General features: G+C 42.2%; 1 protein-coding gene across 6 annotated transcripts in view; it reads left to right on the top strand.

The window, feature by feature from the left end:
* The window catches only part of SEL1L3 (SEL1L family member 3), a 152,579-nt gene that overhangs the window by 24,655 nt on the left and 103,334 nt on the right, over positions 1 to 24,590 (top strand). For all 6 annotated transcript variants that reach the window (XM_063619748.1, XM_055245888.2, XM_055245889.2 and 3 more), the window contains exons 3-9: positions 3,682 to 3,808; positions 5,431 to 5,552; positions 5,891 to 6,006; positions 8,819 to 8,877; positions 16,879 to 17,011; positions 19,185 to 19,317; positions 20,859 to 20,999. In XM_063619748.1, the coding sequence (XP_063475818.1) occupies positions 3,682 to 3,808; positions 5,431 to 5,552; positions 5,891 to 6,006; positions 8,819 to 8,877; positions 16,879 to 17,011; positions 19,185 to 19,317; positions 20,859 to 20,999 (831 nt within the window). The remainder of the gene's footprint in view (positions 1 to 3,681; positions 3,809 to 5,430; positions 5,553 to 5,890; positions 6,007 to 8,818; positions 8,878 to 16,878; positions 17,012 to 19,184; positions 19,318 to 20,858; positions 21,000 to 24,590) is intronic.

The following is a 24,590-nucleotide window of genomic DNA, read 5'->3' as shown; positions in this document are numbered from 1 at the left end:
CCCACCTGATCCAGGGATGAGATTTAAAATATTTAACAACCAGTGAGGGATGGGGGCCTCGGTGAACTCCAGTGGATGCTAGCCTTAGTGCTGAAGCCGGCTCCAGAGGCCGCTGCTGGGCCAGGCTCTAACTTGAAGGAGGGGCCAGGGTGGGTGGTGGGGCCTTGAAGGTTCAAGGTGACATCAATTATCAAACCAAAATAGAAATATTTCAGTGTTTTAGCAACCAGTATATCTGCACAGGTCATGCCCACTGAATATCAGCCGAGGTTCTCTCTGGGAGGACTTGTGAGAAGAAAAGCCCATTGGTTTGCAGTGGGGAGGCCAGGTTTGAGTCACATTAGGGCTTCTTACTAGCTATGAAATCTTCAATAAGACCCTCACACTTTTCTTGACTCCAAATGAAGGGGTTTGCACCATATAATATCTGTTGCCTCCTCTTGCTCTAAAATTTGAGGAAATAATACAAGCAAAACAGCAAAGGATTCCAAACATCAACTGTTTTCCTGGCATTCTATGTTTATGTCTGAATGATGTCTTTTTTTGTTTGTTTAACCTAAGCTCTTCATGCAAAATAAGCTAAAGAAATGAATTTGGGGAAAGGATTTGAAAGAAGAAAGGTCATTCTTTGGCTTACGCAGTGTAGTGCACATTACAGAATTGTGGACAGTACTAGGAGGAACGGAGACAGGTTCAAATCCTGAATTGGCCACACCTACATTCATTCATTCATCAAATATTTATGGGGTCTTTATCAAGTACTGTGCACTGTTCTAGGTTCTGGGGATGGAATAGTGAATAAGTAAGGCCCCTGCTTTAATGAGTACATTCTAGAGGCAAGGCAGTAAACCTCTTTGGACCTAAGTTTTCCTACCTGTAAATTATTTAGTGGTGGATGGCAATGGTACTGTTGCTCCCCATTCCACTGCCCATGACAAGACATCACTAGTCAATTATAGCATTGCACGCAGCCATAATCAGTTATTAGACAATAGATCTATATGTTATCCTGATAAATAACATATAGGATAAATAATATATCCTATATGTTATTTATGAAACTTTTTATTTCCTTTGGGAAATGACAGCTGGGATGTCCAGCATCCTAGGCTGAAGCCCCCATAATTTGTGCCAATATTGGTATTTGATGAATTGCACATAAATCAACTCTTCTCTTTCCAAGAGGCCCAGGAAAATAGACTGTTTCCACCATTTAATCATGATAAATAACATATCCTATATGTTATTCAGATGAATTTTAAAGTCTTCTCCTGCTCCAAAATTCATTCTTGTTCATTACCTCTAATTGTAATCGGAAGACAGTATTATACTGAGGGCAAACTGCACTAGGAATCCAAATTATACACATAGTGAAGCTACAGATTTGAAAGAAAACTACCATTACTTTGGTTTTGTTGGGTACAAATGGTATGTGTTCTTGTAAAATTATTTTAGATCTTTAGGTCTGAGCTTTTTCCTTCATAATCTATTGCGGCAAGTTCTCCCATTTGACCTGCTTTATTTTGGTCTTTGGACAGGGGAGAGCTCGTTGTCATTCACTTTTAACTCTTTTCACTTTAGAAACCTCCTTTATGAAGCTTTTTTAAATTGGAGTCAGGTTGGGCAGAATTGAATCCCATTTGTTTTGACAAATGTTTCCACTGCACACTAAATCACTCAACAGCCATCACCAGCAGAAGGCTTCCTAGGGGTCTAACGTGGCCATCTGGTCTCTTCTGCTCCACTCAACATAGGGGAAGCCAAACCAAAGTTGAGGTGATGTCAACTTCCTTGGTGAATTTTTCCTTCAGATTCCAAAGAAAACCTTTGCAGTACTTCCATTTCTCACCCCTCTCACCACCCCCGTAATAGACCAGCAAGTCCAGTGGGCCCAAATTGAGCTCAAATTGAAAAAACAAAGGGTTGTAAGTGCTTCTGTTGAAACTGGTAACTCCATTCTTTTGGATTTCCAAATGCATCTTTACTTGTAACAAAGCATGTAGATTTGTGGCTACTGGGGAGAAATTGGCTTATTTAATTCTATTAAATATATACACAAGGGCCTGAGATTCTAAAAACTGCTCTTATGATTTCCAAATTGTAGTAAACCCAGAGGTACCTCTCTCTATAAAAAAAACTTTTTATTTCCTTTGGGAAATGACAGCTGGGATGTCCAGCATCCTAGGCTGAAGCCCCCATAATTTGTGCCAATATTGATATTTGATGAATTGCACATAAATCAACTCTTCTCTCTCCAAGAGGCCCAGGAAAATAGACTGTTTCCACCATTTAATCATGAATGTCTAAACTAAGGAGCACTTTAAGCAGAAGAAAAGTATCCTTTTTTTTTGAGACAGAGTCTTGCTCTGTCGCCCAGTTTGGAGTACAGTGGTGCCATTGCAGCTCACAGCAACCTCCACCTCCTGGCTTCAAGCAATTCTCTTGCCTCAGCCTCCCTAGTTGCTGGGATTACAGGCACACACTACCATGCCTGGCTAATTTTTTTTCTGTATTTTTGGTAGAGATGGGGTTTCACCATGTTGGCCAGGCTGGTCTCGAACTCCTGACCTCAAGTGATCCGCCCACTTTGGCCTCCCAAAGTGCTCGAATTACAGGCGTGAGCCACCCCACCCTACCAAGAAAAGTATTCTTATTCCTAGGTTGAGTTAAGTGGATTCTCTTTTCTTTAGTTGGGGATAATATGGAAAACCAAAAATTCATACTTACGGTTTTTGAAAGTGGTAGGTATTAAGTATAGATGAAATAACTCAGTTCTCCCTTTAAGATTTGTTATGAACATCCCTATGCTTTTTAGAGCTATAGAGAAGAATTCTTTCATGTTTGTGAAACAAAATGGAAGACTTTCCAATGTTAAGGTGTATGGTTAGTAATTTTCATGTAGGGTAGTATGTTGAATTTACTGTGGAAAGTTTGCACAGAAGAAAAAAAAAACTGCAATTTTAAGAGTATGGATTCTGAAACCAAAGAGCCTGAGTTTGACTTCCAGCTCCATCTCTTATTTAACCCTCTCTGATGCTCAGTTTTTAATCTGTTAAATGGGGATAATAAAAGAACCTATTTCATAGTTTTTTTGTGAAATGAAGTGAGATTATCCCTGTATTGTGCTTAGCATATTGCCAGTGTACACTAAATATTAGTTACTATTTTGGCAACCATGCCTCTGTTTTCTCATCTGTAGACTGGGGATAATAATGAAAATGAAATGAACAAATTTATGTAGCACGTTTACAGAAATGTCAGGACCATAGTGAGAACTACAGAAGTGTTAACCTACTGTTATAACACTAATTCAGATGCTTTTCTTAGCATTCAGAGGGCAGGATGTGAAATGATTATGAACACAGAAGCCTGAGTTCAGAACCTGAATTGTGGTTCTATCACTTATTAACTTTGCAAACTTAGCCTCGGGCTTTTCGTCTGTAGAATGGGACTAATAATAGAATCTACTTCACAGAGTTGTTATGAAAAGTAATTGACATGGTCTCTGTAAAGTGCTTAGCATGGTGCTTGGCACATATTCAACAGATGTTTGCTAATATTTTTAGGGTATCTCACTTAAATGTTTGACTGGAGCTCAGCAGAGGCTTTCAGGATGAGTGTGGTTTGGGAAGGAATGTTTTTCTGGATATAATTGAAAGGGAGCCATTTTGCTGTTTGCAGATGTGGTTGCCCTGCTTGGCTTTCCTTATGCCTCCAGTGGAGAAAACACAGGCATTGTCAAGAAGTTCCCGAGGTTTCGGAACCGAGAGCTGGAGGCCACTCGACGCCAGAGGATGGATTACCCAGTGTAAGGATGGGTAGCAGAAGGGAGCTGGTCGGGCGGTGCTTGTTTTATTTGAGAACCAGGGCAGGCTAGTGGAAGAACTCCTTAGGGGGACACACCTTGGTAAGGTGTTTTGCAAAAATGTTGAGATCTCCGTGGCTTAGACAGAATTGGTGGACCTGAAAACCTCAAATGAGTCTTGAATTATTCTTGCATTTAACAATCCTCAATTTGCCTTAGCCTCCTTACATGACATGAGTAGACAGCAAGGTGTTGAAGCCTGAGGCCCTACGAGGTCTCAGGTGCAGCCAGCCAAAGCCAACACAGATTGCAGCCTTGGCTTTGCCTTTCTGTCGTGGAAGATTGGACGAGCTGTTTGAAATCTCACAACTTCTGATCTCCTCCATTGATTTCAGCAAGACCCAGATATGTGTATTTTTTTTCCTTCTGCTGAATTGAAGATGCTGAAAATGGTTCCTGGTTCACCTCAGACCAGATGGATTTAGCAGAGTGATTTAATTCTTCCCATGCTACTGGCTGTAGAAAGATCTTGAGTCACTTTACCGAGCGTATGTTCTTGCTAAGCTTCCTTGTAATAACTTATCTTCACGAGCTTGCTCAGCTGGGTGGGTCAGGAGGGAGCTGTGTGGCACCATCTGTTTGCATATCATACCGCTGATTTTGAGGCCAGATTATAAAGACCCAAAAGGACTTGTGTGTATCTGCAAAGAACCTGGGGCCACTGTCACTTTAACCCAAACTGTAAATTGGTTACTGGGGTAAATGAAGAGAAATCAATGCATTCATTTTGACCTTGATCCATGTTTCACATACAAAATGCAATCATTCCCACTTCCTCATCTTTGAACTACTGATCAGTAGCATTGTGTGCGGTATCAAGGGATGCTCAGCAAGTCTTTTCTGAATTATTGATGGATCACATATCTTGGCTAAATATGTCCTGGTTAAGTTGGCTACCGGTATTTTATCCTCACTCCACAAGTCACAGATGTACAATATTTTTTTCGACTAAAATAGCCCCAGTCCAGGAATGGGATAATTAGATTAATTGTTCCGTATTGGTCAGCCAGGACCGTGATACTGAATAACCTAATCTGAGCATGAAAATAGCATATATGTGTCCCTATTATCACATAGTGATGCCATTTGTAGATGATTACATTTTTCTACCTTATGGCTTTTATCTGTGAAAGGAACAAAACTGCTCAAAAGGCTCTAATAATGTTTTTTCTTTTAATCATAGAAATTAAAATAGCTTCTTATCCAATCACCTCTTATTAAAATCCAGATTTTTTTATCTATGTCTGACTTTGTAAGCCTTAATCAAGAATTCAAATAGCAGGCATGTGAGATTCTCAAAGAGGCAGAGAAACACAGTTTTTGGTGCAAGGTAGAAAGTCTGCTAGTTTTGTACAATAAAGCTTAACTCCTGTCTTTTGCAGTTACTTTAACTACCTCCTTTGTTTCAAAAATCAAGCTTTGCAAGCTGATCTCCCATGATGAACACGAAGGCAAATTCATCCCTTCATTGGAAAGAAAGCAATTTACTTGGTCATTGTTAACCATAATTACCTGTTCTTGGATGATATCAATCTGCAGAATTTTTTTCCCGCTCACTCTTATAGGTTTACTGTTTCACTGTGGCTTTATTTACTCCATTATTGCAAGGCCAACCTCTGTGGGATTCTGTACTTTGTTGACTCTAATGAGATGTACGGCACACCTTCTGTATTTCTTACGGAAGAGGGTGAGTATAAAACAGAACCTTTAAAATGATATTGTAATTTTTTAATGCTCTGCCTAATGACAGGTATGTCTGTCTAGAATAAGGAAGGTACTGTCAACATGGCAGCCCAGCAAGAGCAATGGCTTTCAAATGTGGGCTTCAAACTTAACTTCTTTTCCCAGAAGCTTAAACCCAATGTCTTATTTACAAAGAAATGTATTTATAAATGCACGTTTGGGTTTTGCTTTGTTTTTGTGAAGTCTTGTAGCTTCTTAGGACAATTGTTGAAAAGGCCTAGCTATTTCATTCACTCTTAGATATTTTTTGGTCATTTTCATGTGCTCGAATTTTCCTTTTAGGCTATTTGCATATTCAGATGCATCTTGTCAAAGGGGAAGACCTTGCTGTAAAAACTAAATTCATCATACCTTTGACGGAGTGGTTTCGACTGGATATCTCTTTTAACGGAGGCCAGGTATCTGTATGCACGCTTCATCACATGACATACGAGCATTTCGCTTAAAGTTAAGCATTGCCATAAAGCCGGGGAGCAACAAAATCTGCAAAAGCAAATTTGTGGTAAATGATAGACTCATTACAACTGCACACTTGCTAAATCAAACTTTTATAGATGGAAGTTTAAATCATAAGAATCCCATCCCATTTAATTAACTTTTAAAGTGCTGCTTTTGACCGTAGGGTGAATGAATAAAGCGTACAGGCAGCTCTATAGCCATAGTGATCTGAGCAATTCAATCCTTTTCTCCTGGGGAGATAGGCTTTGTGGAGATAAATGTTAAAACAATATTGGCCATGTTTATATAGTGTTATCAGATCTACAACTTTTTTTTTTTAAGGAAATGGATTGGTTAGTTCAGCCAAGAAATGATTTGACTGCTTTTGGCAAGTGAAGCAATTGCTTATGTTTGGCATTAAACAGATCATAATAACCAACACACATAAGTGATAATTCAGGTGGGATGGAGGGTCTTTATCTACTTTGTAGTATAAAACATTGTTCATAACTGCTTCAAACTCTCATAACATGAATTTTATGGATTATGGCAAATCTGTTGTTCTAATTGAAGACAGTTCTATTTCTCAATATACACAGTGCAGGTTTGCCACCTTTTTCTGGTTGCTGTGTTTTCTCATCAGCTGTTCTTATTGATCTGTGATTTTTCCTGTAACAAAACTGGAAGAGACATTTTGTTAGTCTTGTGGATGAGATGATGCACTGTCTTCCCTTGGTGTTTAGGTTGATCACATTTCCTTTTTCTGTAAGAGAAAAGAAAGAAATCAGATCAGTCCTTGCTGCTTTCCTGAGAAGAGTCTGTAAACTGTTAGCTGGGATTCTTGGTATGTGTGTTTGTTTACTTAAAAATGTTCGGTGACATAGCGGTGGTCCACATTTTAGCTTCCTATCTCTGTGAGAATTATGATGGCCATAATAGCTTGGTTGATGCTTTCTTCTACAGAGAAGGTCAGCTCAGTGCTGTTGTCCCTGAGACAAGTATCAAATCATCAGTGCAGATTCACAGATCTTATTTTGCACCTACTGTATGCAAGGCACTATGCTCGAGTTGCTTGTAGACTATTTATGGAAGTAACATTAAGCAGGTAAAGGACTGTCATAAAGCGAGCTTAGTTGCCAGATGATAGCTGGGTGCGGTGGCTCATGCCTGTAATGCCAGCACTTTGGGAGGCTGAGGGTGGGTCACCTGAGATCAGGAGACCAGCCTGGCCAACATGGTGAAACCCCATCTCTAATAAAAATAACAAAAAGTAACTGGGCGTGGTGTGTGTACCTACAATCCCAGCTACTTGGGAGGCTGAAGCAGGAGACTCGTTTGAATCCAGGAGGCGGAGGTTGCAGTGAGCCGAGATGGCGCCACTGCACTCCAGCCTGGGCAACAGAGTGAGACTCTGTCTCATTAATAATAATAATAATGATAATTTAAAAATAATTAATTGCCAGATGATTTGTATTGATTCCTAGAAGAGAGATGGCATTTTATGCTGGGATGCTTAGGGAAGGTGTCATGAAAAGATTTCTCTGGTTGGACAGGATTTAGATGGAGAAGGGAGAAGAGGGTATTTCAGCATGTTATTGGGGGTTAGCAGACAAACTAGTTTGACTGGAATAGAAATTTGTAGACTATAGAAAGCTAATAGAAGGGAAAATATGTATTTAGGAGTAGATTGCAGAGAATCTTGGATATCAGGGAATTTAGACATCAACTTGCAAAGCACCGTAGAAGATTTTTGAGCAGAAGATTAAAAGTAGTCCTTTAATGGAGGAGATAAGTTTAGTGGCAGAGTACATAGTTGAGTAAAGCAGGAGAGAATTAGAAAGACCAGTTAAGTGGGAGCAAAAAATTTTTTTTGGTGTGTGTAGACTTTAGCCCATTTGTCCTTCTTTCTATTCTATCTGGTCTAATATACACAGGTCCCAAACAACACATAATGCTTCCCACCCAAAATCCACCTCTGTGATGGGACTACCATAGTCTGCCTGGACTGAATGTATAAGTGACCTAAATGGTTGCTTTAGGCAAACAACTGGCATGAGTCATTTTCTTTTCTGAACCAACATGTTGTATGGCTGAATTGGGTTGGTTTCTGGTGGGTTAGTTTGTCTTTCATAGACCAAGTGTCGTAGTCACATCTTTGAGACGCGCCCTAACAGTTACTCTGTGGTGGCACTAGCAGAATGTAAGGGGCACCTTGAGTCCAGAGGCTTATGTTGGAGTCCAAGACATGAGAAGAGCCCATAAGAGACAGCTAACAGCATTCATGACAAAAAATAGTGTCCCTGTTAAAATGAGAATGATGACTCCCAGTGCTTAGGGAAAGGAAGGTGGGAACAGCAGTGCGTGAAGAACATACAACACCAATCTTGTTTTCCCCCTAAGGCTCTGATGGAATCAGAGCAAGATTTTAAACACTCCTTGTAGTGTCATACATATTTCCTTGTCTTTCTACACAATGAGCTTTTATGGACAAATACATCAAATGAGACTTTGGCTTGGAGTTTGGAAGTATCTGAAACTTGGTGGAAACTGCATTGTAGATATTTTTAACCACATCAAGTCACATTTGGGGAAGTTAAATGTATGAAATCTTAAAATATGCACGGGGCTAGTAAACTGTTAATTTTATTTTTGCAGAAACTGATCAGGTAAAAGACTCTCCAACACATATTATGAGTAATTTACACAAAGGACTGTATAGGTAATGTAGGGTGATGAGGCATAACTGATTCTTGTGTATCCCTCCCATCATAGATAGTAGTAACCACTAGCATTGGACAGGATTTGAAAAGCTACCACAATCAGACCATTAGGTAAGTGCGATTTTTCTTTTTATTCAAAATTTGCCTGCATGCGGGTTAAGGAATCTTCATACTTTAGCCCTCAGCCCTAATGTTATTCCACATCTCCTCATTCAGCTTTTCCAAGCATGGATTATTCTCTGCCCTGTAGCTAGCCTTTGTACTTTTTTTTCCTACCATGCACAAACTCTTTCTGTTTCCCCCACAACCTTTTTTTCTAAGCAAGAAAAACTAGTCCTCTTTCCAGATCTCATTGTAAATTCTTCCTTTCATGGCACTTTATAATTCATTTTCTTTGAAAATTATCTTCTATGAAGGATTCTGAAAAATAAATCAAAGTATTAGTGTTGCTTATTGGGAATGGTTGGTAACTTTGGCCTCATATAAGACATAAAAGCAGACAGTCTTCATATTTATGTTTATAATCTGGATTTCAAATGTATGCAACTATTGATATTGGTGTCACTTTTCATCTTTATATAACCATTCTCTACAAGAGTTACAGAAACTAAGAACTGAGTTTCCTGCCTGTGTTTCATAATTTTTTAATTTACTTCTACATCCACGTATAATAGTGGGTTTTATAGTGTCAGAACCATGGGGCAACCTTCATTAGGAATGCAGGATACCTTGCAATAGCTAGATAATATATGTATATAGGTGGTCCCTGGCCCAATGATGATTTGCTTTGCAATTTTTTGACTTTACAATGGGTTTATTGGGGTAATAAATGCATTTTGTACTAATGATACCTTCAACTTACAATGAGTTTATTAGGATGTAATCCCATCATATGTCGAAGAACATCTGAAATTGAAGGCTTAAGAACAAATGTAGGCCAGGGGTGTTGGCTCACGCCTGTAATCCCAGCACTTTGGGAGGCCAAGGCAGGTGGATTACTTGAGGCTATGAGTTTGAGACCAGCCTGGGCAACATGGCAAAGCTCCATCTCTACTAAAAATACAAAAATTAGCCTAGCGTGATGGCGCATGCCTGTAACCCCAGCTACTCAGGTGGCTGAGGCATAAGAATGGCTTGAACCCGGGAGGCAGAGGTTGCAGTGAGCTGAGATGGCGCCACTGCACTCCAGCCTGGTGACAGAGCAAGGCTCCATCTTTAAATAAAAAAATAAGTGTAAAGATCAGAAATAAAAATTACCAATTTTGCATGTATAATTTTAAAAATGCATTAGGACTTTTAGGCACTTTGTCTGGGATGAGGAGTGGTTTATTCCTTGAGTCTGTTATTTCACTGCAGCAGGCAGAATGCTGCCTCTCCAAATAGGCTGGGGATATGCAGGATCCCACACAACCCAAATTCTCTTGGGTACTGATTATTAAAGAAAGGGAAGCAAAGAGGTGCAGAGACAGAAATAGAGGGCCATATATGCTACTTAAAACAAACAAACAAACAAACAAACAAACAAACTCCTGGCCCGGCATTTTACAGGTGGTTCACACCTGTAATCCCAGCACTTCAGGAGCCAAGGTGGGTGAATCACATGAGGCAAGGAGTTCAAGACCAGCCTGGCCAACATAGGGAAACCCCCATCTCTACTAAAAATAAAAAAATGAGCCGGTCATGGTGGTGCGCACCTGTAATCCCAGCTACTTAAGGCTGAGGCACGAGAATTGCTTGAACCTGAGAAGTGGAGGTTGCAGTAAGCCAAGATCCCACCACAGCACTCCTGCCTAGGTGACAGTGATACTCTATCTTAACAAAAAAAAAAAAGAAAGAAAGAAAAGACAAAAAAAGAAATGCAGAATCTTGGGCTTTGCTCCAGAGCTTCTAAATCAGAATCTGCGTTAAAAAACTAAAAAAAAAAAAAAAACAAAAGAAAAAATTCCTGTTTTCATTTAAGTCCTACTGATTTCTTTTAGGCTCTGGGCACCTTGAACAGTTCTTATTTTCATGGCTGGATTAAAGGATTACAGTTTTATAGAAAGGCTAAAGAAGTGTTATTAGCCTGCAAAGAGAGGGTGCGGGTGGCTTAATAGCTGCATTGAAACATAGCGGCTGAGGCCTAGGGAGAGAGTACGTGTCTTCAAGAGCACCCAGGTAGATTCAGATCAGCCAGAGGCATTCAACACATAGGAGTGTTGTTATATAACAGGTGGCTAGGGGATCTTCTCTGAAAAGTTCAAGGACAGTGAAGCCTGGGAGCTGTCTTTGGAGAAACAGATGATCTGAGTCTGCTTTGGAGATCAGATCTCCATGTTCTGTGAAGTAGGCTCTGGCCAGAAATTAAAAGTTTTTGTTTCAGGACATGAAGTTTAAAATAAGAGCTTCCCCTCTCTCCCCTGAAACCCACGTCCAGCTCCAGGACAATTTCGACAACTGGTTGAATTTCATAGGCTCCTTTTCATTTTCTTTGTAAGAGTTGCCTTTCCTCTTCAATCCCAGAGATCTAGAGGCTGATATGAATGAATGAGAGACAGAGTGGCCACAGAATGATCCAGGGCTGGGGCCGGGGTGAGGCAAGTGAGCCTAAAACTTTAGGGGGTGCCAGAAAGCTCAGGGATTGCATTTGTTTCCTGTGGCTGCCAGAACCAAGTGCCAAAACGAAGTGGCTTAAACAACAAAAATGTATTATCTCAGTTTTAGAGGGCAGAGGTCCAGGATCATAGGGCTGGCAGGGCCGTGCTCCCTGTGAAGGTGCGAGGGACAGATTTGCTCCCGGTCTCTCCTGGCTTCTGGTAGCTCCTTGGCTTGTGGCAAGTATCACTTCAGTCTTCACATGGTATCCTCCCCATGGGTGTGTCTGTGTCCAAATTTCCCTTTTTTATAAAGATGTCAGTCATATTGGGTTAGGGGCTCACCCTACTCCAGTATCACCTCAATTTAACTACTTATGTCTGCGATGACCCTATTTCCAAATAAGGTCACAATCTGAGGTGCTGGAGATTTGGACTTTGACATATGAATTTGGTGGGAGGAGGGGGCACAAAGTTTATCTCAGCAGTAATCATGGTAAGTAACATATTAATATGATGTTTTTAAAGATCAAAATGAATGCAGAGAATCTATGATGAACAAAATATTAAAATTTTAAGTAAAGACATAATCAGCATAAACATAGAAGGATCAAGGGATCAAGACTGATTTTGGAGTACACACCAACTCTACATCCCAGTTGAAGCATTGAAACAATTTCTTTGTAAAACTGACAGTACTCTGGCCTGGCACAGTGGCTCATGCCTGTAATCCCAGCACTTTGGGAGGCTGAGGCAGGCGGATCACTTAAGTCCCGGAGTTTGAGACCAGGCTGGGCAACATGGTGAAACCCCGACTCTACTAAAAATACAAAAATTAGCTGGGCGTGGTGGTGGGTGCCTGTAATCCCATCTACTTGGGAGGCTGAGGTGAAGGTTGCAGAGAGCCAAGACTGTGCCACTTACTCCAGCCTGGGCGACAGAGTGAGAACCTGCCACAAAACAAACGGACAACAAAACAAAACAAGAAACAAAACAAACCAAAAAAGCTAGCGGTACTCAGACACAGGAGTGCCCCCCTACCACCCCAGCTGCTCTGCCTGTACTCCTGAGACCTCCCCATCAGAGAAATAAGCAGAGGTAAAGCTAGGCCCAGAGGGAGCTGTCCAGAGTCCCCTGGGGGTTCCTGTGGTCAGGTATTTGGAATCTCATCCCTGCCAGGAACCCCACTTTTAGAGTGGGCCAAGCCAGTGAACTAAACATCAGATATTTCCAGTTTACTGGTTATAGGTGTTCCCAGGCAAGGCTCTTACCCCTCCTTTTTATTTGTTCCTGTAACATAAACATAATGACGGTTGTCCTACAAGGATAGTGTGAGAAGATCAGGAATTAAGTGCTCGGGATTGCAGTGCAATGCATATTTGAAAGGCTGTCAATAATATCCCATGACAGGTGACAGCTTCAGGCCTCTATAGTGTTAAATTCATTAATTTATTCAACACCTGTTTACTGAGCACCTGTCACATGTCAGACACAGCACTCAACTCTGGAAATAAAATGATGAACACAGAGAATACAGACCCTGCCTTCATGGAGCTAAAATATTGAGCTGGGGAGACAAACAGAAAACAAATTCACAAATAAATTTAAAATTACAAATCGTGGTGAGTGCTAGGAAGGAAATGGATAAGGTAGCTTGAGGAGAACAAGGGGGTCAGAATATAGACCAGGCCCGCCGGGAGTGGTGGCTTATGCCTGTAATCCCAGCACTTTGGGAGGCCGAAGCAGACGGATCACGAGGTCAAGAGATCGAGACCATCTGGCCAACATGGTGAAACCCCATCTCTACTAAAAATACAAAAATTAGCTGGGCATGGTGGTGCATGCCTGTAGTCCCAGCTACTTAGGAGGCTGAGGCAGGAGAATCACTTGAACCCAGGAGGCAGAGGTTGCAGTGAACTGAGATTGCACCACTGCACTCCAGCCTGGCAACAGAGCAAGACTCTGTCTCCAAATAAATAAATAAATAAATAAATAAATAAAAGAATTTAAACCAGGCCCCGAAGACCAGGCCCCAAAGAAGTGACATGTAAGATGATGTAAGATGATGGTTACTCTGCGGGGCATGGGGGCAGCCAATTTGAAGCTCTAAGTTCTCCTATCACAGAAACTTCAAGCTGGAGCTATTTCTTAATTCTGAGCGAGGCCTGCTTCACAACATCGATGATTCTTTCAGGCTACGGATGCTCTGCGGTAATAAACCAGGGCACTCTCCTATGTCCAGATAAGAGTAAAGATAGTTTGCCAGCATGTCTCAGGTTTTCAAAAGGGGCTGGCTTGGGCTTTGGAAGAGTGTAGCTCAGCTTTTATGTCAGTGAAATTGATGACCATCAAACAGTGCACAGTACAAGGAATCTCTTGCAATCTTTGTGCAGACACTGAGAATTTTGCAGGAGAAAAATAACGAAGACATCGATGTACATGGAGACCAAGCTGGACAGATCCCCTATTGCTTGATAATAATGACAATTTAAAAATTACGGTTCAGTGCCCTAGGGACCAAGTAATTTGTTTTTTGTTGAAAAACTCAGTTAATGCAAGGATCCATTAAAACAGATAACTCCCTTAAACATTTTATTTCAATTAAAACATATATATGTATATATTCATTTGCCAGTCTTTCTAGAGAGGGCCTTCTTTTGAGTACAAATCTGCAGATTAGCATTTGCTGTGGGCTTTTTTCACACTTGTAAACGACACCCAATTTCTGTTTCTTCCAAATAAAAACAAAGACACTTATGAAAATAATCAGACCCCAAAAGCCGTCTAGATTTTTCTCAATTTTTTCCCATGACATTTTACAACAATTTTTTAGTAAGCTCTATTGCGTCTACCCAAAATAATCAACTTAGTTTTTATAGAAAGAAGAGCTCTTTCTTCCCCACTCATGTTTTATTGAATTACATATTTAAGTAAATGGTATGATTACAATAAACATACTATTGATATTAACCGATTTGGACTCAAGTGATCCCCCCACCTCAGCCTTCCAAAGTGCTGAGATTACAGGCATGAGGCACTGCACCAGGCCAACATTAACTAGTCTGAGAGTATGCACATCTTATTCTTGCTAAGCATGCAACTCAAAATGTGGGAGCCAAAGTCCAACAGAGGACTAGGTTAAGAATGATAATCAGTGTGGCTAATGGTTATGGTGTCTGCTCTGTGCCTGACACTGTTTGAAATGCTTTGTTTACATATTAGTTTATTTCATCTTCATAACAACCATACAGGCAGGTACTATTGCTATTTCCGTTTTTTAAATGGGGAGACTAAGGCTCTAGACAGTAAGCTCTAGGCAGTGAGGCAGTGAGCATCCCGGATACTGTAAGCATCAGTCAGTCAGTTTTGCATGAGGACGGTCAGGTAAGCTGGGGAGTTGGTTCAGCTGCAGATCTGTTAAGAGGGCTTACTACTGCAGAAGCATTGCTTTGTATCCATCTAGTGCCCCGTGCTGTCTCATGAGGGTTGTTGGAATGTTCATGTCTTTTCAAGGTCTTGGAAAACAGATTCACTTCACAACTCTCAGAGATAATAACTTTATGGCCTCTCCTTAAATAGGCAGGAGAGACCATCATCTTCACAGTCCTAAAAGACTGAGCTTCTGAAAAGAAAAATATCAGGAGCTGAAGCACTTCTTTTCCATTTTGGTTGTGTTTAGACGAGACTAATCTCTAGACATTCGATGTTGCCACTGTCAGCTGTTGCTGCCAGGCTGTGTGCTTTGCTTCATCATCTCATGCCTCCTCCCTGGCCAGGTGCACCTGCTAGGGCTTGGGTTGTTTGCTAACAGACAGTCCATCCCCCGTTCTGAAATAATCTTGGGTTGCCTGGTTTACCTGATCCAACTGTGGGTAGCTTGCTCTGTCCCCATCCATCGTCACTCTGGCCCTTCGCTCCCTCAGCTCCCTGGGCTCCTGGCGGCCTGCCTGACACTTCGTTTTCTTTCCTCTGCTTCCATCTGCCCCTCATGGTTCCTGGCTCCATCTTGTTGCCTGACTTCTCACTTGATACCTGTCTTAGCCCTCGCTCCCTTCACTGTTCACATATGCTCGCATCACACCTTGTCCTCCCATTCTTATTTTAAATTCTTATTTGTTATTTTTATTTTATTTATTTATTTTTGTTATTATTATTATTATTTTGAGATGGAGTCTCGCTCTTGTCGCCCAGGCTGGAGTGCAGTGGTGCAATCTCAGCTCACTGCAACCTCTGCCTCCCGGGTTCGAGCAATTCTCCTGCATTAGCCCCCTGAGTAGCTGGGATTACAGGCATGCACCACCACGCCTGGCTAATTTTTATATTTTTAATAGAGATGGGTTTCACCATGTTGGCCAGGCTGATCTTGAACTCCTGACCTCAGGTGATCTACCCACCTTGGCCTCCCAAAGTGCTGGGATTACAAGCGTGAGCCACCGTGCCCAGCATTATTTTAAATTCTTAATAGGTAATAGATGCACATGGTTTTAAAAAATCAAAACTTTGTAAAAATACAGTTAAATGTCTTGCTCCCAAGCCTACCCTCATGCACTTCACCCCAACCCCCCACCACCCCATGGGGAGATAATTCTATTGGTTTCTTGTATAGACTTTGGCCCAGAGTTTCTTTATGCAAATATGAAAAAAATCTGTTCCCCTCTTTCTTAGATAAAAGATATGCTCTGTGTCCTGTAATTTTATTTTATTTTTTTTACTTAACACTATATTTTGGAGATCCCTCCAGGTTCCTTTGTCCCTTTTTTAGTTGCATAGTGAAAAAGCTCAAGGTACACTAAATGAATGGGCCAGTCCCCGCTGACAGACACTGGGGTTCTCCGGTCTTTGGTGAATACAAACAATGTTGCAAGGGACACCTTCATGCATTTTATAAATGCCAACCCACTTTGTCCTCCCTTTTGATGTTTCAAGCCCTTCAGGACAGTGTGGTCCTCTAACTCATCACCTGTGCTCACCTCTCATCTCCGGCCAAACCCTCTGACCTGGCTGTGGCCTCCTCCTCCTAACTGAATTTTGCCTCAGTCCTTATCTAATAGTCTACGCTTTTGGCTTTCCCCCACAGCCACCTTCTATTCATTCAACAAGGTTTTTTATTTTCTTTTAAAGCAAAATATTTCCAATGAAAACCAACAATTCCAGACAATTCCACTGATTCCAAACAATACCACCACTGTCAATACCACATATTGACTATTTACTGTGGGCCAAGCACTCTGCTAGATGCTTGACATCTTTACACTTCACGTAATCCTCTTAACCATCCAGTAAGTGAGGAAATATCATTTGACACAGGAGAAGACAGCACTGGAGAGGTTAAGTGGGCTGAGGTCTCATAGCTGGTAAACAGCAGAATTGGGATCCTAGCCCAAGTCCACCTGACCCCACACTGGTCTCATCTGCTAAAACTCAGAGTGAAGGGCTTGGGGCAATTTGGGTTAAGTCAAGGAGGGTCTAGGAAAGAGACTCTTTTTAAATCATCTACTTCCGGCATGGAGCTCTCTTAATCCTTCATTCTCTTCTCTAGCTTCCGGGAGGATTTCCATTATAATGACACAGCTGGGTACTTCATTATTGGAGGGAGCAGGTATGTGGCTGGCATTGAAGGGTTTTTTGGACCCCTGAAGTACTATCGCCTTCGCAGTCTGCACCCCGCCCAGGTGAGTCCAGGGGATCAGGAAGATTGCAGTACTCCTGGGTGATGGGTGTGGGCCTCAGGGGTGTGCAACCCAGTGTAAATAAAAGTTTACCCAAGCCGGACCATGCATCGCCTCTGTCATCAAACATCATTAATATTGAGGCTTTTCCCCCAGCAAATGCAATAATAGATTTCTGTTAACATTTGGTTCATTTAGTACTCATAAAATGGAAACCATTTACTTCCTCTGTTTTAATAACTACTAGTTTAATTATAGAGTAGATTTTCATCAGGCTGTTGCCTATCCAGCGATTAAGCTAATGAAAGGAGAGAATCTTAGTTATTTGGTAAAGCTTCTTTTATATACTATTATTTAAAGTATCAGAAGAGATGCTGTAGCAAATTAAAATCTTGGTTCCATTGGCTGCTCTCTTCAGAAACACAGGCCTTCGGCTCATGCTGGGGTCAGTTGGCAGCAGTTGTATGGATTGAAAAGGGCATTGTTTTCAGGGCCGAATCCTCTGCACAGTGCCTTCCACATCCAAAACCCACCCCTGAATGGAACTGTCCAAAGCTCTGGGCCAACGCAGCTGGACTGGTCGGGGGAGAGTGCTGTCTCCCCATGAGGGAGCCTTCAGGGCACTTGTTTTCTGGGCTGCATTAAGGAGATCAAGAACCCCACCTGATACCTGAAAGAGAAACATTCTGTCATTCCCTTCACGCTGTGGGGTTTATTCTGAGAAAAACAGGGGTCACTAGGCAAAGTCATAATCAGGAAAAATGGGGAGCCCTGCTGCCCATGGGTGATATCTTACAGCCTCTGTGAGAGACCTTTGTGAAAAGGGAAAAAAATGAAATAGTCATTTGTGCAACAGATGCTTATTGAGAACATACTGTATGCCAGGCTCTGAACTAGGTGTTGAGACAAACAAGATGGGTGGGTTTAAAATTATTTTGAAGGTTGTCCACAATAAGAAATCTGCTTAATATCAGCCAGGCATGGTGGCTCACACCTGTAATCCCAGCACTTTGGGAGGCCGAGGCAGGCGGATCACTTGAGGTCAGGAGTTTGAGACCAGCCAACAAGGTGAAACCCCATGTCTACTAAAAATGCAAAAATTAGCTGGACTTGCTCACTTGAACCCAGGAGGCAGAGGTTGCAGTGAGCCAAGATTGTGCAACTGTACTCCAGCCTGGATGACAAGAGCAGGACTGTCTCAAAACAAAAAAGAAAGAGAGAGAGAAAGAGAGAAAGAAAGAAAGAAAGAAAGAGAGAAAGAAAGAAAAAGAAAAAGAAAGAAAGAAGAAAGAAAGAAAGAAAGAAAGAAAGAAAGAAAGAAAGAAAGAAAGAAAGAAAAAGAAAGAAAGAAAGGTGCTTAATATCATGAACAGTACATATACATATGCATACATATATTCACACACAAAATTCAAACAAAATTATTCTAAGAATACATACCCTTGCTATATTCAGTGCATGCTGATATTTTGTGTTCTACTTTATAAAAACAAAAAACACCACCAAAACTCTGTAGGTTACCACCTGCTGAAATAACTGTGTGACCCTCTAATGGGCCCCAGCCTCTATTTTGAAGCACACTGAGTTAAGTCCCTTGTTCCTGAGGAGCTCCCTTTCGGGATCTTAAACAGGGAATTCATGAAAGAATACAATACGTGCTTTAATTCAGATGTGTTTGGGAGTGCTGAGGCAGGAACGGGTACATCGGCCCGCAAGTGAGATGGGGTGAGCCGCTAGGGGAGCCTGTCCTGAAGCCATGGCCTTGCAGCCAGCTCTTGGAGGTTGCAGAAGAGGGGAGGAGGGCTCTTTGATGCAGCAGGCACATCGCGGGTACCCTTGCATCTTTTCATGGGAATTGAAGGGGAAGGTGAGTGTGATTTTCTAGGGACAGAGTGCAGCCAGAGAAAAGAAGAGGGAAGAGTCCCAGTCTCTGGGAAATTCTGACATTTAAGAAGCTGGACACAAAGAGAAGCTGGAGGGAAGCCATCAGAGCTGGCATGTCCTTGAATTAATACCAATGACCTTGCTTTGCAAATCCAGAGTGGATGATATGTGTACAAACAAGCCACCTGGAGATGTCAATGGGAGAACAAAGTCATCCCAAACACATCCTCCTAGAGGTGGATGGATATTTGATGACAATTGTTGTTCATTTGACTTTCTTGCCTTCTTGTAGATTTTTAATCCCCTCCTTGAGAAGCAACTTGCTGAACAAATCAAGTTATATTATGAAAGGTGTGCTGAGGTTCAAGAAATGGTATCTGTGTATGCATCCGCAGCACAGCACGGGGGCGAGAGACAAGAAGCATGTAAGTGTTGAGCTTCAGGGGAGCTGTTTTAAGCTCTGTGCATTTACATAAACACATGTTTGGCTTCTCCATAACGGGATTAAAACTGAACATATATGACTTGGCTCAGATACCAGAGGGGACAAGTGTGACCTTGAGCCCTCCACTGGTGGATACAGGTGAAATTGTACATTCCACCTGGATTCTACCAAGACCAATGACAGCCAAGAAGAACCAAAACATCTTATAGCTCCAACTGTAAAAATCTAGTTTACAAGTACAAATGAAAGCGAGTGTTTTGTGCCTCGCATGGCGTTATTCCCATCCATAAGGCCAGCCTAAGAAAATAAAAATGAACTGGAAAATAAATTAACCATTAGAAATGTTTCCCCATCAGTACACTTTTGTTTTGGGCCATTAATATCTGAATATTAGCTTTCAGAAATGTCGAACGGTGACTTCGTTGTTTGGAGCTCGGTTTTATTTTTTAAATCCTTGAACTTGACTCGTTCTCGAAGACATCGGTAATTTTTAACAGAAGGAATGAATTTCAAATAGACTGCTTTCATGCATGCTCATATTTGCACAGACATCCTTTTACTCACGTAGGGTGTTTATCAGTTACAAAACTTGGTCCTGTCTGGTTCGCCAGTGTTCCAGCTTGGATCTAGCACTTACACATTTCTCTGTGCTGTGGATCTTGCTGTTTGATATGGTGGCACTAGAGTTACTCACATATGTTCCTTCTGGAAGAGAAATTCCTGTGGGGCCTTTGCCATCAGCAAAAGCGAATTGAGTATTTCAGTCCTGCCCATATGTCTCTCTATCTCCAGAGCGGAACTTCTCATTCCAGGTCGTGGAGGGAGGGATGCATCTCAAACATGCCCCGGTCCAATAGGGTTCACATGAAATGGTCCCAGGTAGTGATTACAGATGGTGACAGGTGAGTGTGGAAAGACAGTGCTTCTGCAATTCAATTTAAGAATAGGCTATACTGGTCCCCAGCTGCTGCTCTCACTGCTGAATCATCCGGAAAATATGATGCTGTCAACAGGAGGGGGAAGATATATAGGAATAGTAATAACCCAAAGAGGAAAGAAACTGACTTTGGTAACTCATGTACTATCAGGAGACATATCCTGAGATGGAAGGCCAGGCATGCACACCCATCTGTTTGGTGGCATTAGGAAGATTTTCCTACCATCTTCAACTGCCTTGCCTCCCTGGGGGTCTTTGTGCTTTGCTCCTCAACTCACACGCCAAGAAAATGGCCTAGATATTGGCCTCCTGGGGACCGGTCAGAGGCCAGCTGCTCATTCTGTAGAATTATTCAACAGCCATCAGCAACTTTGGCACATTTCTCATGGACTTGGCTCTGAATTTGTGACCTGGAGGCAAAAGCATCATAGCCAATTTCAAATCCCGAAAGGACCCAAACCAACATCCAGTAATGGCAAGTCTGGCCTCTTCTTTCTAGTTCCTCTTAGGAAGAAGGGCTTTAGGGAGGTGAGTCTTATCTTCTGCTAAAGGGTGTGATATCTTGTGCTTCCTCTTCTGTGTAGGCCATCTCCACAACTCCTACCTGGACCTGCAGCGCAGGTATGGGAGACCCTTGATGTGCAGAGCCTTCCCCTGGGAGAAGGAGCTGAAAGACAAACACCCCAGCTTGTTCCAGGCATTGCTGGAGATGGATTTGCTGACCGGTAATTGAGTCTTTGCCTCGGCTTTAGGCGCTGGTTAGAAAGGCTCCTTGTTTTTCTCTGTTTCAGTCACCCTCTTTGGTGATTTACGCCTTAAAGTTATTTTTAACCCTAGTGTTTTAGCTTAATTTCAGATTTAAATTCTGCCCTTGTATGTCCACAACTCTCGATATATCTGTGCACACTTCCAACACTAAACACAAAAACTTAAATTTAGGAGTCGCTCAAGCAATTCTTTATTTAAAGCCAAGGCCACAAATGGACAGGCTGCAGACAGAGCCAGCCCCCAGATGCAGTTGATTTGGAAAATACCTTGTTGTATATGTTAAAAAAAATCAGTTATGTGTATCTAAAAAGCTTGTATGAAAATGCAAATTTCTAGCTTTTTTTAAAAAAAGAAAAAAAAAACAAAGATCTGGCAAGACTGGGCCTTTCCCCTATGTGGCAGCAATTGTGGAGGTAAGGCTCAGACCAGGCATACTTTGTCCACCCATAGCCCCTCCTGTCTATTTCATCATCTGCTACTTACTTCATTCATGGATCTGACCCGTCTGAGCCCACAGGCACTTGAACTTGGGACCTCTGATTTGAAGCACACTTTAAGCATCATCTCAGGAATCTGCATAAACTTCCCAGATGCCACCAGCTTCTCTGTAGGCCCGGTGCAATTTGGGTTTGCTTAGTAATTCAGTGCATATTCTAGGGACATGAGGGATCTTAAAACCTTGCCTGTTAAGAAGAGGAAAGGCAGCTGGAGATGTTCAGCCCGCTGAAGAGGATCCTAGCAGGGAGTTGCCAACTGTCTTAGTGGTGGGAGGCAACTCCACGTAGTCCTGGGCATAGAACCAGATCTTGAGTTGAGGCGATGCAGAAACTGACTTCTGCCTCATGTAAGATTGGTATCTTACATTGCACCCACTGCCTAAGAATGGCAGTGTCTAACAACATAGATTTCCTTTGCAAAAATAGTGACCATCCTGCAAAGAATTCAAGTCATATAGGATATTTTATCATTCATTCTTCTGATGCTTACTCAGTGACTACTCAGTTACTTGGCTAGACTTCAGAGATACGTGAAGTAACACAATGCTTCTGTCCTTGAGGAATGGACTTGAAAGCAAAGAAAAATAGTAATGCATTTTATTAAAGGTATAGAAGCTAATGGTGGAGACACAAAGAAAGGAGTGGTCAGTTCTACCTGGAGGGCTGAGGTGTTCTGGGAAGGCTTCCTGGAAGAGGAGACACTGGGACTGATTCTTGAAAGGCCAGCAGGTGTTTGCCAGATAAGAGAGTTGGGGGTGGGGATTGCAGGCAGAGCAGACCCTGAGAGGTGGTAACAGCACAGCATGTCGCAGGATGGTGCTGTGACAATGGGGAGGCAGGAGAAGCCCTGAAAAGTGATTGTTCCAACTAGAGCTCAGACACCACCCTGAAGTTTGGGCTTTACCTTTCAGGTGACAGGGACCTGTTGAAGGGTTTCAAGCAAGAAGGAGAGACATAGTGAGATCTGGGATTTTGAGGTCACTCTGGTGGCAGTGAATGGCAGGGAGGTGAACTAGAAGGGCGTGGAGCTGGAAGAAGGGAATATATTGCCATGGTCCCTTGAGGAGTGGATGCAGGCCTGAGTGGGACATGGTGACAGGGACAGAGCTGAAGGATGTAGAGAGGGGTCTGAGGGACTCCATGGCTGCTTGGATGTGGGCACAAAGGACAAGTAGGCAGGAGGCTGCGTCATGTTGTGTAATGAGTGGCATAGCCTCTGGAGCCAACTGGCCTGGGTCCAATTTTAACACTCACTAGCTGTGTGATTTGGGCAAGTTACTTAATTTCTCTGAGCCTTAGTTTCCTCATCTGCAAAATGGGGATGATAATAGTATCTGTCTTTTAGTGTTGGGTTCAATAAATTGATCTATATATGTATATGTATATATAGGTATATATGTGTATGTATATGTGTGTGCATATGTGTGTATGTATATATAATATACATAATATATGTATATTACATTATATATCATATAATAATATATATTATATAAGTATTTCATATATATATATATGTAAGCCCTACATAAGCAGGGTTTCTCAATCTCACAATATTGACATTTTGGACTGTAGAATTTTTTTTTGTTGGGGGCTGTCCTGTGTGTTATGGGATGTTTAGCTGCATTTCTGGGCTCCACAACTAGATACCAATAGCACCCTCCCCATATCCCTCCTCTCCAAAAATATCTCCAGGTATTGCCAAATGCTTCCAAGTCCCCAGGGAGGCCAAATCACCCCCAGCTGAGAACCACTGCTATATCAGTGTTATTGCTCTTATTACTGGGCAGAGATAGTTCCAGGTTTCCTTTGGATGGTTGTCTGGAGGTGATGAAGCCCCATGCCCCAAGACCCGCAAACAGGAGAGGGAGACGCATGTTGGACAGTTTAGGCTAAATGAGCTAAGACCACATCCACACCAAATTGTTTTTACGAGAGTTCCGATCCTACTTAAAAATAGTTTTGCTGATTGGGAACAGGAGTGCATCCTTTTCACAAAACATTCTTTTTTAAGTAAATACTGTCTATGAGAATGTTTTCATGTTTTTGCTGCAGCTCAAAATTTTGTTTGTAAGAATTTAGAATGATGTGTTTTCCATGGAGGCCTGGCAATGAAATCTAATTAAAAACCCCAATCATAAGTCCCCTTACCTTAAGACTCCTCGGTATGGGCGCTGCAGAACTGCTAGATTCCCTCACAGTGAGCCTGTTCCGCTGACCTCTCTTAGACTTCTGGGGCCCCCATCAGTGGGGAGAGAGGGGGACCCAAAGCTGGATTTGCCACTTTAGGACCCACCGTTCATGCCTAACCTGCCATTGGGGTCTTCTGGTGCCAAATTAGAACAGCACCAAGGAGCTTCCCCCAAGGGACCATACCTGCCAGCCTCCTTTGCCACCACAGCCTCTGCTTCCAGAGGCACATGGCCAGCTGCCTTCCTCTTCTCTCTGCCTTTCCCTGGCCTAGGAGATGGCAGGGAGGGAGAGCCGAAGTTTAGTTGAATTTCTAGAACCAAGCCCCGGGCCCCATTTGCCTTCAGCGCCTCTTTTTCTGGGTCACATTGGAAGGACTGGGGAGCCTTCTGCAGAGGTGGGGCGTATACTCCTTAAGGTCATCTCTCTGCCTGGCACAGTGCCCTTGCTTGGGGCTATCATAACATCTTTCAGCAAACCTGGGAGAAAGATTGGTGTCTTATATCGCACCCAGCTTCCTAACAAGGCTGAGAAAAAAAACCTTGATTTTGTAAATTGAAGGTAAAAAAAATGAGTTTATATTTCCAACACGTCTTTACTCTGATCTCCTATAAAAAGAACCGTAGTAAGACGAGTGTGACGCTATCGCCGTTCCCAGTTCCTCAAATACCCTTCGTTCCAAGTTCGTCCTGCCCACAGCGTCTGGCCCTAGCTGGCTCCGGCGGGCTTCAGATGACTCTAGTTAATAGAAACTGTGTTTGCATTCTATTTTCTGCTGCTGCCCTGACCTGTCCTGTCCTGTTGATTAATAGACTTTATTAGAACATCCTCATCATATTACATTTTTCATATCTGAGATAA

Source organism: Symphalangus syndactylus, chromosome 16 (genome assembly GCF_028878055.3).
Source record: "Symphalangus syndactylus isolate Jambi chromosome 16, NHGRI_mSymSyn1-v2.1_pri, whole genome shotgun sequence".
In the NCBI taxonomy this organism is placed as follows: domain Eukaryota; kingdom Metazoa; phylum Chordata; class Mammalia; order Primates; family Hylobatidae; genus Symphalangus; species Symphalangus syndactylus.
Note: the sequence above shows the minus strand (reverse complement) of the source record. Positions and strands in the feature narration are given on the sequence as shown.